Source organism: Rhinolophus ferrumequinum, chromosome 10, assembly GCF_004115265.2.
Source record: "Rhinolophus ferrumequinum isolate MPI-CBG mRhiFer1 chromosome 10, mRhiFer1_v1.p, whole genome shotgun sequence".
NCBI lineage: Eukaryota > Metazoa > Chordata > Mammalia > Chiroptera > Rhinolophidae > Rhinolophus > Rhinolophus ferrumequinum.
The window spans coordinates 10405400-10419490 of NC_046293.1; the positions used below are offsets into that span (position 1 = coordinate 10405400).

Below are 14091 nucleotides of genomic sequence, written 5' to 3' on the forward strand. Positions count from 1 at the left end.
ACAGATCGACAGTTACACTCATAAAATACAGAATGCACAGAAAGGCAGGAGCATGGTGACAGCCAAACCGCATCAACATGTATGGACGTAAAATCCATAATACTGGCCCAGAACATGAAATTACGGAAGAATGTGTTCCGCATGTCTCCATTACCTAGGATCACAAGAGATAAAATGGGGCACATAATTAGGGACACATACCTCAGGGGTAATACAACAAACAAAGGCAAGTGGTAACAAACATGACATTGAGAGTAGTTGAGACCGCCACCGCGGAGAGGAGAATGCCATCAATGACACTGCAAGGTTTTCTTTCTTGAACTAGTGGTGTGTACGCTGGGGGGCATTGTATTGTTCTTTATACTATTTTTATGGATTATATACTCACTTTTTCTGCTATGTTTCTGAAAAAAAGCTTAAAAAAGAGTTCAGGTTCGTAACCCTTATTAGGAGAAGGACTTAGCTGCATGTTTCTGTAAAGACAATCCCCCCACCCCAACCCCCACCCCCAGAGAAGCACACTCTCCAGGATGGAAAACACAGAAGGGATGCTTGAAGCTTCTGTGCACCCCCTCACTCCCTCCCGCCTTCAGATCTGCCTGCCCTCCAGTGGGAATCCCGTCGGTCCTGCCCCTCAACAGGCCAGGAATAGGGAGTTTGTCATCCCTGAACCAATCTCTCCGGCTGGGAGCTGAGGATGAGAGGGATGAAATATGCAGATGGCGAGACCTGGGTCTTGTGTGAATCCATTCCCTGGGGTCTGGGAAAGTCTGTGCTCTGATTGGCCAGGCTCAGTTCAGGAGCCTGGAGTCAGGAAAAGAGTGAGCTCCACTGAACCAAGGGGATTAGAGTAGGGCAGGGTGATCCCCCACGGAGAACGGAGGCTGTTTTAGCAGCAGAAGAACTGGATGCTGGGCTGGAGAAATTAACAATGTCCTCCAGTGCCAAGTCACAGGAAGCTGAACTCAACTGCTTTAATCAGTTATAGGATTCATTATGTCACAAAAGGTGAGGTTTTTGAGGCAGAGCCGCTGCAGGGTGTTTTCTGTGTGCTGTGCATCCACGCCATCTTCCTTGTTAGCTGTTCCCCTCGTGGTCACAGGATGGCTGTCACATATTTGGGCACATGTCCCTACATAAGCCAATCATAGGAGAGAGTAGCAGTGCCATGATTGGTTAAAACAGTTTGCACCCCCTGGGGCTGCAGTTGGGACCAATCAGATCTAAATCACACAGCCCTACAGGGAACATGGCTGTCTGAATAAAATTTGGGTTCTGTTATGGGGAATGGGAGTTGGCCACTGCATTAGCTCAAAGTAAAGCTTTGGGATTTTTCTTTAACATATCTCAGCTGAAATTGGGAGCAGAACAGATGTCAAGAGTAGCATATTGTGCTTCTGCCATAGATAATTGTGTACCAGTTATGTACTGGTGTGTAACTCACCACCCCAAAATGCAGTGGCAGAAAACATCAGTGAATTTATATGTTCCCACGATTTTATGGATAGGAACTGAGCAGAGTTTGGCTAGGGTCACTTATGCAGCTGAGTTCAGCTGAAGGTTGGGCTGGGCTGGGCTGCGCTGGAAAGTTCTGGAAAGCATCTTACAACATTGATGCTGGCTGTCACTGGGGTGTCTCGTTTCTTCTCTGTATTGCCTCCCTCCCCACATGGGCTCTCTCTCCTTCATATGTGGCCTCTGTCTCCATTAGGATAGCCCAGACTCCCTTAGTGTAGGGCGGCTGGCTTCCAAGAGGGCAAAAGCAGAAATCACCAGGCCTCCTGAGAGCTAGGACTGCATCCAGCATAGCAACACCTTGGCTGCATTTGATTGGTCAGATTATGTCACATGACCAGACCAAGACCTAGACTCTGCTTTTTTTTTTTAAGATTTTGTTGGGGAAGGGGAACAGGACTTTATTGGGGAACAGTGTGTACTTCCAGGACTTTTTCCAAGTCAAATTTTTGTCCTTTCAGTCTTAGTTGTGGAGGGCACAGCTCAGCTCCAGGTCCAGTTGCCGTTGCTAGTTGCAGGGGGCACAGCCCACCATCCCTTGTGGGAGTCGAACCAGCAACCTTGTGGTTGAGAGGACGTGCTCCATCCAACTGAGCCATCCGGGAGCTCAGCGGCAGCTCAGCTCAAGGTGCCGTGTTCAATCTTAGTTGCAGGGGGCGGAGCCCACCATCCCTTGTGGGACTCAAGGAGTTGAACCGGCAATCTTGTGGTTGGGAGCCCACTGGCCCATGTGGGAATCGAACCGGCAGCCTTAGGAACATGGAGCTCCAACCGCCTGAGCCACTGGGCCGGCCGCTAGACTGTGCTTTTGATGGGTGGAGCAGCATGCACTTACAGGAAGGGACAAATTGTTGGTGGGCGTCTTTGGAGTCCTCACTAGACCTTTCCTCCCAGTCGGCTCAGGAAGCAGAAGTCCAGGAAGGCACCAGAACACTGACCCAAGGCGTTACCGCACTTCTTTCTTCTCATGACACGTGAGATCTGGATGTTCACTGGGGCCTTGCTCCTTAGTGTCGCTTGTCCTTCCTCTGACAAGCAAGCGCACGGTACCGCATAGTCACTGAGCATCTGGAGAAGACGCAAGGAGTTGCTGCCCCTGGGAGGGAAACCTGTGGGGCCAATGAGGAAGGCTTGGAGAGAGATTTATTCATTTTTATACTTCTGAATTATGTAACGCGGACTTTTATTACTCGGTCAAAAATGTATAGTTTAGAATTGACCTCACCAAGGACACTCAGTACCAGGCAGCAAAGGCAGGACTCATCCCAGACCTGCAACCTGCCGGGTGTTTAATTCTCTACCTGAAGGATGGTGGGGACGACACAGCACTTGAGTGATTAGGGCCCCTGCCTCCTGGGCTGTTCACTGGTGCAGCCCACCTGTCCCTGAGGCCAACCCAAGGAACCCTCCAGATCCATGTTCACCCAGGTGGTGGGAGCGGGATGTGCCAGTGTCCTGGGTCTTCAATCTGAAAAGTTGATCGCAGCCCCTTCCCTGACGGAAGATAACATTCAAAGAAGACGAAGAACAGAATTTGGGGTTGCTGATGTGTCTCCACCTAGCAGCACCCAGCACTCCCTGTGAGGAGGCCCCAAACCTCACATCTGAGTGCTCTCTTGCTGTGGTGGCACACCGCAGAGGTTTTGCAGGTCAATTTGGGTCTGACCGGATGGGTGGCAGGAAAAAGAACAAGTCCTGGAACCAAGAATCCTCCCACTCACTCCAGATGAGGAAGCCTGAATAACAATACTGCTTATTTCGAGTAGAGCCTTTAATAGCCAGGACCAGTCTCCTTTCACCATAGTTACATACCTGCCTTGGCCCCAGGCCCGGCAGCTTCACTATGGGCCTTGGAATCTCCACGATGTCCGTTGGTGCCAAAATCCTAGCCCACGGTGGTGCATCTTCTCAGCCCGAGACGTGCTCCACTGTGTGTGGGGGGGTGTGTGTGACTCTGAGTATAGTTTGCCCCTTCCATTCTTCCAGCCCCTGTCCCTCCCTTCCTCGGTTTCCTGTGTGGTCACACGAGAACACACAAGAACAATAGGCACGTGGGAAAAATGTAAGAGCTGGGTTACTCATTTTGGGAAAACATTTGACAAATTCTCTTCCAATCCCAATATGGAAATTCTCTGGTAATTAATCCTGGAGTGAAAACTAGGCCCGCAAGCTAGGTGAGGCTTTTCTCTCCTTCCCCTAGAGTCTAATGGCTGGGCCAGTGGAGTCACATAACAACCATTTATTCAACTAGCCACGTGACAAGATGGCCAGTGAGGCCACTGTCCAGTACTGCCAGATTACGCTAGAGACGCAGGATGAATGGGCGTGGGGTGAAGAGGAATGGGGGGTACTACTGGGAAGAAGGGAAACCAGGGGGGTCTGGGAAAGGAAGAAGGAACAGAGCATCACATGAGTCCTTGGTGAGGGAGGGATGGCCTTCCACGAGGTGGGGAGTAGGGTGAGGTCTGGGGCTCTTAAGGCTTGGTCCTCATGCCCACTAGGAAAACACAGCCATCCATCATTTCAGGGGCTGGCCCAATGGTAGTGGCTTCCCCTCCCCTAATGAGCTACTGCTGAGGGACACGGGTAGGGGACAATGCTCCCACTTCTCCACACCCCCTCCGCTGACAATCAGAGTCTCTCCCCTGGAAATCAGAAAATGGGCTCTGTGTGTGTGTGTGTGTGTGTGTCTGTGTCTGCAGGCACTCATGTTTCTTATATTCTGGATCATTCCAATAAATACCCCTCTTCTTGAGTTAGCCAGACGTGTTATTTTTAATTTTTTTGTTCTCGCATTTGCTTCTGTCTTTGTTTTGCTTTGTTGGTATTGCTTTGCCTGCAACCATAGGATGTTAAGTGACACAGAAATTGGTACCTGAGACTTGGTTGCAGCTCACAGACCGTCAGGAGAGTTGGTGTATTTAGACCTGGATTTTCGCCTGAGAGGGGCCAGGGTGGTGGTGAAGCCCCACCCCCAGCATCCTGAGTGGCGGTTGCTGACCTCATTCTCAGCTTCTGTCCAGTTTTGCTGGACTTCCTGCCCATACAGTGGCTTCAACCCCAATGGGACTGCTGGGGAACTCCTCTCTAGGGTGTTCCCAAACAGCAACAGGGAACACCTGCTAGTCCACTCTGCCTGGAAGGAGAGGTGTCCTGAGGTCAGGGTCTGCATCGTCTCCTGGGCAACAGCTCAGGGCCTGGCTGGAAGGCCGGAATGTTAGAAGGAATGAATGTGGAGGCTTGCTGGCAAAGACATTGAGGGAAGAGATATATGGATGGGGCTCTCGGAAGGAGATCAGAGCTGGAAATACCCCTGTCCCGTGTCATTGCTCACTAGAAGGCCCCCACTGTCAAAAAGACTTAATACTCCATGAAGATAGCGTTTGGGGCGGCATGTCACCCCCTTTCCCCAGGCAGCCTAGCTTTAAAGGGGGACCCTGTAGCCAAGTGGCTGAGAGAGAGACTGCGTCTAACTACAACACAGTCCGCCCCTCATTAAGGTTCACTTGGCCCCTGATGAATTCTAGCCCCAGACTGATCGCCTGCTATATCCTTCAAGTGTCCTGGAGGGGACTCAGCTTCACGTCAGCTGGGAGAAGGACCTTGAGAGGTGGCGTGCTGCCTCATCGATTGTATGATGCTCGGAACCCACACCCAGCATTTAACGCATTTTCTTCCATAGCCATATTTGATGGATCTGGGAATTAAGAAGCTAAGATGAAAGTGAGAGCTCGAGGTTACACCTTTCAAAACTTTTGTTTTCCATACCCGTGACTCTGGGGTCTCTGGTCTCGGAGTGTTAGTACCAAAAAGGGGACGTCTTCCTGAGGGCAGAGAAAACCGGTCCCATTGACTTGCCACATCTGGTCCCTCATGTTCCTGGCTGGCTGGATAACAGTGAGGGCACTGGGTTGGATGTGGTCGTGGATCGTGATGAGCAGGAGAACTTCATATGGTTGCTACACGATAGAGCAGGAGAAGGGGACTAGAACTCGAGAGTCCCCACAGGATCCCTTCTTGTACTACCAGAGGAAGTAGTGAAGGTTAACAGAAAACTCTAGTCTTACTGAGGCAGGATCACCAAGGCGTTCAGGCTTCACAGAATGAATTTGCCCAGAAGTCAGAGGAGCCCCGAGTGGGATCAGCACCGCAAGGCTCGTATCCGTGGCCGCAGTAGTCAGTGGTGGGTGTCGTCTCTACTTCCCCTCTTTGTTTCATAAATGTACATACATGAAAAAGATTGAGAAAGGAGCCCAGTGAGGCAAAAGAAACACGGACACCGTGCTGAGGCCCCACACTCCATGTCATCGTTCAAGATTCAGTGGGTGGGAACTCTTTGAGTTTGTCTCCCACTGGGGAAGTGGTGAGCGCACTTGCGGTTGTAGATGGGAGCGTGGGATCCATCACAGGTGAGGGAAAGTCACTTTTGTTTGCCTGAGAAGAAGAGTGCATGTATGCGTGTGATAGGCAAGGGGGTGACCGCAGACACGTGGCCTCTTGACCTGAGACTTTCCCCCAGGGTTCATGTTCCTCATGTCCCCATTCTTCCTCATCCCTTGGCCTGACTGCTTGGTCCAAGCATATAGTCACCTGACCCAAGCTAATCTGTCTCCTGAGAATTTGAAATGTTAATCAAAGACACTAGGATTCTAGGTGTTTGGATCTAAGCCATATAATGGCAGGGACCTCAGTGGGCAGATCAGAAACTTCTGAAGATGGACCTGTTCTATTTCCTGCCCTTCCTGAATTGTGTAGATTTGGTGATTCTTTCCATTCTCCGAACTGCCCTCCCAATGCACCCTCTTTTTTGTGTATGTTAGCCAGATTCAGTTTCTGTTGCTCATAACCAAGGGAACTGATACAAGTATTACAGTGGAATGTATTAGATGCACATTTAGCAAAACGGAAATCAACTCTCAGGGTTCAGGGGGAAAAGTGTTGATGGACTGCTGACTGGCTCATTGACTCAGTGCCTGCAATATTCAATGCACATGTGAAACCTATGAAAAAAATGTGAATCATCAAGAACTGATGAAGAATGACAAATAAGTGAAACGTGCTGTTGTGGCAATCAGGCAAGTGGGCGGCCATGACTGTGTTGACTTCTTCAGGAAGAAATGGCAGAAAGAATTGAAGGCTGATAGACAGTTGGAGGGACTGAGATATGTCCTCTGCAAGGTGGCATATAAGAGGGACATAGAAGACAGTGGATGCACTTTGTGAGTGACTAAGGACATTTTCTGGGTCGTTAGGCATGTTCCTTTGCTTCCTGTCCTGACCCCACTCATGGAAATGCAGAGAATTACTGCCTACTAGAGCAAGCCCGTGGAGCATGGGAGCAAAGGTCCAGAGATTTCCTCTTTCCTTCCTGGAGAGGATGGATCTGAGGCCATGCCATAAAGTCGCCTCAAAAGGTCCATAACTCACTCATGCATGTGGGCGACTAAATGAAGAACATGTCCTTGTATCGACTGTCCTTCCTTCACTGACTCACTTCCCCTGGGGCCTCAGTGCTGCTCCTGGGGATCCTTTCCCAAATAAACACTCTTTGAGTGAGCCTTGCCTCCAGCTCTGCCCTCAGGGGCCCCAGGCTACAACAGGGTGCTTTAGGCTGCATGGAGGCTTTGGGCCTTTGTGCAAAGAGTAATGGGAATCCATTGAAAAGTTGGAAGCAGGTCCTGGATGAGGTCTATATTCTTAAGCGATTCTGGCTCAGTGTGGAGAATGGGTGGGGTTGGGGAGAATGTCACAAGAGTAACCACAGGAAGACCATTCTGGAAGTTCTATGCAGGAGTCGAGGTGAAGTGTGAGACTGGCTTGGGCGAGGACGTTTGGTGTTGGCTGCCTCGCTCTCTCCCTCTATTTCTCGATGACCCTCTCACACCTGCACACAAGCCCTTCTGATCTTACCAGCCTGGTTGCTCCCTGTCAGTCCTGGGTCCCAGCCTCTGGATGAGGAACATGCCGAGCTCAGCCCCCAGCCAGATGTGCACAGGCTTCCCGCCGGTGTCCCAGTGGGGCCTGTGGGGCACCGAAATCTGGGGGACATGACTGGATGGGAAAGCGGGGGCCGGTGAGCGAGCAGGACGAGCAATGGAAGACTTGCTCCCTCAGATCCTGGAAGACAGACTCATGGGGAAGAGAAGTCAGGCCTCCAGAGCCCAGCTGAGCCCTCCATCAACACAACAAAGGCTCAGAGTATCAGTCCATGTTTATTGAACCAACTCTATAGAACACAGGATGGGGAGAGCCAGAGAGATCGCAAGTATCATCTCATCCAGCACCTTCCCCCCAACAACTGATGAGAAGACTCCGGCTCCCTGAGGCTATGTCTCTTGGCCCCACGCTGGTAGATCTCCCTGACACCTCACAAGATGACTTGACCTGTTGCTGCCATTGGGTTTCGTGTTCCTTTTCTTTATCAAATCAACCAGTGCTCCAACACAGCATTTGGAGTTTCATGGAGCTTCATTGCTCTCTCAGATCAGCCTGGCCCCAAAGAGCTCCAGCAACGTGTCAAATGTCCCACCCACTTTGCTCTCATCGCCCCCACCGTGAACATCAGCATCCCTCCTGCCATCCCCTTCACCACCAGCACCAGCATCTCCACCAGGGGCTGCCAGCGTCGTCATCAGCATCATGAAGAAGTCACTGCCTATAGTCAATTTTATTGTAATAACTATGTGTGGTGTCATATGGGTACTATGTGTGTACCCATATGGGTACATATGGGTACCATATGTATCATGGTGTGGACATTTTGTATGGTACATAAATGTCAAATCACTGTGCTGTACATCTGAAACTACTATAATATTGTCATATTATAAAATAGAAAAAGAAGGCATTGCCTATAGTCAAGAATATTGCAGTAACTATGCGTGGAGCCATATGGGTACTAGACTTATTGGGGTGATCACTTCATAAGATAGATAAATGTCTACTCAATATGTTGTACTCCTAAAACTAACATATATGTCTACTATAACTGAAAAAAATTAGAAAACAACAAGAAGTCACTGTCTAACCAAGAGGACCCTTCTGGAAGACAAAGGTGAGTGACAGCAGAAAGTAGGGTAAAGGCCACCACCCGGGAACGACTCCATTCCTGCTGGGACGTTAGACCATGGGGAGGGTCTAAAGGAGCTGCTGTTCCTTCCTACCTATTCCAACAATTCAAACTATTTAGCTTCCTCCCATTTTCAACTTGTTAGTATTCCTGGCCTGCTCGAGGCTTATCCCTCCACGTCTCTCTATTCATGACTCCGACGTCTTCTTTAGTCCAAAAGACACTGTTTCTGCCCCTTCCCCTCACTGTCCAGTCCCCGCTCCTCCCTTACTGCCAGCTGCACATCCCACCTTCTCCTTGACACACCTGACATAGACTTCATCCCGCCTTCTATTCCCCACTAACAAGGTATCTCCACACCTTTGTCCCGTACACGTCCCCACTCCTTGCGCTGTCTGGGGTCACAGAATCAGGCCTCCTGCAGAATCTTGTGGATCTTGGAGAGAGTCTCCAACTGTGTCTCCAGCTCCTGGGCCTGCTGCCTCAGCTCTTCAGACGACTCTGCCTTTGCCCCCTCATGTAAGTGTTTTGACGATTCCACGAGGCTGATCACATCTAGCAGAAGGCCAAAACCAGCAGTGGCCATACCCGCGATCTTGGCGCCTTTGGTCATTGCCAGAACAGTACCCCCAAAAGCTTTCTCTACCTTCTCGGCGCTTCTGACTGACATTGCCCCTCCGTTCATGAAGGACTTGGCCTCGGCGGCTAAGAGAGGCTTGGCTTTGACCAGCTTCAAGGCTTTGACATTCTTCACAATGCCCTGCACTGATCCAACAGAACGACTTGTTAAGGAAGCAACTTTGGGTGAGCTGTGTTGTAGAATCTCCACAGCCACCTTCTCTTTGTTGCTGTCAGTAGACATGAGGTGACTGGCTTTGGCTTTTGCTGATGAGCTGTTTGAACGTTCCACGATGCTGGTGGACACACTGGTCACAGCAGCTGCCATCCCCAGTCCCATCCCAGTTGCCGAAAGCACCAGACTGGCCCCTGCTGTCACGGGGGCCAGAGACAAGCCAAGGATGGTCAGGATGCCAGACACAGCGCCAGTGGAGCTGGCCACCACCTGGGCGATGGTACAGTCTCTGTGGACCTTGTCAACCTGGTCTGCAAGTGTGCGGAGCTTTCCTATGCGCTCCTCAAGCTCCTGTCTCACCTGCGGAAACGCACGCAGAAAACTCTCCCTGTCCAGCTGGTCTTGTCGCAGCGTGGCCATGCCTCTTTTCCACTGTGTGAAGACTTCATATAGTGCTTCTGCCTCCTCCCTGGAAGAAAGACGGCCACGTGCTTAAGAAAGGCAGTTTGTTCATTGCCAATGGGCCCCATCAGGTCCACCTGGCAGAAATCACAGAGCTTTTGTAGAAATCAAAGAGAAAACAATTCTACAAATGTAAAGAATTATTCTTTCAATGTTCAACACACGTTTTCTACCTTGCAGATGCTCCATAGGACTTACTCAACCGGGGGATGAATAAGGAAGCTCCTCTGAGGAAGCTCTGAAGTGGTAAGTCTCTGACAAAAATGGCGTTTCACTCAAGGGAAGGTCAAGGCCGTCACGACCAAAGTGTTTGTAGAGTGGGTACCCCGTAGATGAACAGAGAGACGTGGGGCTGGAGCAGCAAAACCTTCATGCAGACAATCTTACAGTCTGGTGAGGACTTCAGCTGACCCACATAGAGGTGTGCCCTCTGCCTGTAGCTGCTGGGAAGTGATCTCTGAGCTCCTAGAATGTCCCAACTAATAGGAGTGTCATTGTTTGTCTGGCCTTGGTCACCGGGCAGTGTGACACACTGATGTATCAGATGGAGGCCTTGGGTTATATGGTATCAGTCCTGACCTACAAAGGGACTAGAAACTAAAGGCTCCGGGAGCGGCTGGTGGTACAGTTCAGCCATATGGGAAGCACGTGATCGAGCCCCACTACATCTCTGTACACTGAAGCGTGGGTTGAAAAAGACTCCGCCTTCTGGGCCAGCAGGATCCTGCATGTTTGTGCAATATTTTACATAGGGAGAAACAGGGCACTAACCCCAGTCCCCTGGGACACACACTGATTGTGTCAGGACTTTTGTGGGTTGTCCCAAAGGAAGTCCTGCCTGGCTCTATCTTGAGGGAGAAGACCCTTGGCCCCTGTCTTTTCCCAGCAATCCTTTTCAAAGTTAATGTTAGTTGAGTACCTACTATGTGTCAGTCATTATGCTAAGCACTTACAAGCATCTTATTTTCCTCACAGTAAAATTGAACCGATGAAGACGAAGTGGTTACATAACTTGCCCAAGGTCACATGACCTTCCCCCTGCAGATCATCTTTTCTCAACCCGAGCCATTCACTGCCAGGCAGTGCTATGGAGGAAACATTTCTCATGGATTGTTGAGAAGGAACATTTACAACCCCAACCACAGGATACTGCCTGGAGGAGGTGTGCCTGCCAGAGCAAACTAGCACGGGGGGACATGTGGGTGACAGTCCTGGGGACTCCCCTGGAGGTTACCTGGAAAATCCGGCCTCAGCTACATATCTCTCCCAATCTTCTTCTTTCAGCAATTTCTCAGTGCTCGATGGTTCCAGTAAAAACTCCATGTCGTCAGGAAAGCTTTTGCTGTCTAGTGGAAAGAAAACATATAAGTTTAGAAGAAATTGTGGTAAACTGTAAATGGTATTGAGGGTAAGGTGTTTAAATGTTAATCTTCCTGAGCAGCTGTCACCTGAGGTACCATGATAGAGTCACCTGGTGTTATGGACTGAATTGTGTCTCCCCCAATTCATATGTTGAAGCTCTGACCCTCCCGATGTGACAGTATTTGAAGTTAGGGCCTTTAAGGAGGTAATTAAGGTGAAATAAGGTCATAAGTGTGGGACCCTGATCCAATGTGATTGGTGTCCTCACAAGAGGGAGAGACATCAGATCTCTTCTCTCTCTCTCTCCCTCTCTTTCTCTCTCTCTCTCTCTCTCCCCCCCCCCCCCCATTCACAAAGGAAAGACCATGTGAGGACAGAGCAAGAAGGTGGCCATCTGCAAGCCAGGAAGAGAGGCCTCACCAGAAACCAACCTGCCAGCACCTTGAATTGGGACTTCCAGCCTCCAGAATGAGTTATCTAATTCCTGGATGTAGGTGTGTTTAGGAATTCAGAAGTTTTAATCTTGAGAGAGTACAGGACATGTATGACGTATTACTTACCACTTCCAGGAGGGGATGGGCAGCACTCTGTAAAGAAAGGCTTTCACATTTGGCCACTTGTGGGGCTAATTGGGCAGTTGTCTGCTGTGGTCTGAAGCCAACCTCCCAGTATGTTGGTTCTGGGGCCTCGTGGGAGGAGCTCCAGTGCAGGCCCAGGTCACCCACTGCCTGTGACTGGCTGGGGGCTAGCTGGTAGGAGCTACAAAATGATCCACAGTTGTTTGCTGCCTGTGCTAAACCTGGAGATGCGTGGGAGAGGCCATGCTGCGAACTGAGGACAGCTGCCATCAGTACCAGGTCTGGGGTAACTCTGCAAAAAGCCAGGACACCTGGAGGCCTGCTGCCACCTGCTGGCTTCCTTAAATTCAGCCTCTGATAAAGCCTGCTGTGGTATAAGAGTTGGGTGAGGCAGGTCGTCAGGCAGTCACTAGAGCGGGAGAATTGTGATCACCAGGTTAATATAGACTCTGGTTTGGTGCCAGTGCTGAGCCTGGAGTGGCTCAGCAAGTCTCAGAGCACACTGAGGCCAGTCACAACCTGCCTGGGGCCTGGGGATTCTGATAGTTTTCCAAGAAAGAGTGCAATGTGGGAGGGATTGGTTGCTCACAGAGAAACTGCCTCCAGCAGTGTGTGAGTTGGGTGGTGTGGGATCCTAGCTGAGTCAGCAGGGTGGAGCAGTGGAGCTCACCAGGCCAATCAGATTGGAATTTGGCCTTTGGGGGTGGGCTCAACATTGGAAAATGGCACCCTCCTGCTGGCTGCATGGAAGAAGGACGCTTCACTGGGAAAATGCCGACTGTCCTCCAGTTGCCCTCCTGCAGCCACACTCCTCCTCAGTCTGCCCCCTGTATGTCTGCAAGGTCACCTGTGTCACCTTCCCTCCATTGGAGCCCAAGGTGAGTGCCTGAGAGCAAGTGAGTCTGCGAGCAGGCCATTTAAAAGGACGTCCGGGTTTCACACAGCCTTCTGTCCCACCTGAATGGTTGGAATCCCCATTATTTTTCACAGCCACATGTGGGGGCTCTTCTTCCCGGCACCAATGCTCTGGGCTGGGGAGTCGGGTGTGGGGGGATGGGGTCACTTGCTCCTCCAGGGAGAGCCTGCATGGCTGAGATATACCTCCTGATTCTCAACTGCCACAGGCAGGTGTGGGGCCTGTTCTGCGTCGCCCCTCCCACCAATCTAAGTGTGGCTTCTTTATATTTTCAGTTATAGGACTTCTGTTTGGCTAGACATCAAATGGTTCTCCATGTGGATTGTTCTATAATTTAGTTGTAATTTTAATGTGTTCGTGGAAGGACATAGGTAGAGTGTTTATTTACTCCACCATCATGAATCTCAAAGAGACATTATTTCATAGAAAAATAAGCAAAACTCAAGAGGATAAGTGACCACCCCAAACCAGCAAGCAGAAAGCTCAGAGGCTGAATCCAGAGCCTGTCAGACACATCTTTGACATTACTTTGAAGCCTCCTTGTTTCAAAAGTTCCTGTGATTTGTACATTCTCCCCTGTAGTGTACCTATGGGGTTTTTTACATCCATAACCAATGTTCCAGACTACACACCACTGAGTAAAACTGCCATGTAAAGAGGATTCCTCCTGCTACTCACAGACGCTCCACAATGGTGGTGGAGGGGCTCATCAGATGGGTGGGGGGCTGGACACTCAGCTCTAACCCTGTGATCACTCTGCCATCCCCTCGCTGCCCTCCTGGCTGGTCTCAGGGGACACAGCTCCCCGTTGGCACCTCTGAACCCACGCTGGCCCGTTATTAAATAAGAGATCATCTTCCTTATCGTCAGGATAAGGACCCCAGGGCCCCTTCGAGGACCCTGGAACCTGCCCGGCGGGTCCTGGCTTCTGATCTGTCCTCCCCTTCCTTATCCTGCAACAGGACAGTATTTTCCTCTCCCAGGAGCTCCTGGGAGGGTCATTTGTTGCCAAGTCAATGCAGTCCTAGTGTTGATATGCTAGGTGGGTGCAGCATTGTTTTTTCTTTTCCTGCTTTAGTAAGGAAGAAAGGAAAGCAGGAATTAGATGGAGGGAACCCACAGCACTAAATCGGTGTACATATTGTTTGGGGTGGGGTGCGGTGGGAGGCTGAGAATAACAGAGCTGGGCCTCAGCAAGGGTATTTGAGATCAACAGAAGTAGTTCCTGCCTGAGGCAGTCACACCTGGCAAGCAGGTGTTTATAATGGGAACACAGGGCAGGGCCCTAACACAGCCTCAGGGGGCAGCAGATACTGGGGAGGTGGGAAGTTCTCCACCTGGAATTATCAGATTCCGGGTAGAGGGGACAAGAGTCTCCCCTCTGCTGCCCCCACCT

General features: G+C 50.5%; 1 protein-coding gene across 1 annotated transcript; it reads right to left on the reverse strand.

The window, feature by feature from the left end:
• Nucleotides 1-8896: 8896 nt before the first annotated feature.
• LOC117028692 (apolipoprotein L2-like) lies at nt 8897-11162 on the reverse strand. Its single transcript, XM_033117555.1, has 2 exons — nt 11074-11162; nt 8897-9846 (listed from the first exon to the last, which is right to left on the reverse strand). The coding sequence occupies exons 1-2, from the start codon at nt 11160-11162 to the stop codon at nt 8994-8996; spliced, it is 942 nt and encodes a 313-aa protein (XP_032973446.1). The 3' UTR covers nt 8897-8993.
• Between the last annotated feature and the right edge of the window lie 2929 nt (nt 11163-14091).

Bases quoted from the DNA above. Each gene is read 5' to 3' on its own strand.
- LOC117028692 (XM_033117555.1), bottom strand. From the start codon at position 11,162: ATGGAGTTTTTACTGGAACCATCGAGCACTGAGAAATTGCTGAAAGAA. The intron at 9,847-11,073 runs GTAACCTCCAGG...TCTTTCTTCCAG, and splicing joins GCTGAGGCCGGATTTTCCAG to GGAGGAGGCAGAAGCACTAT.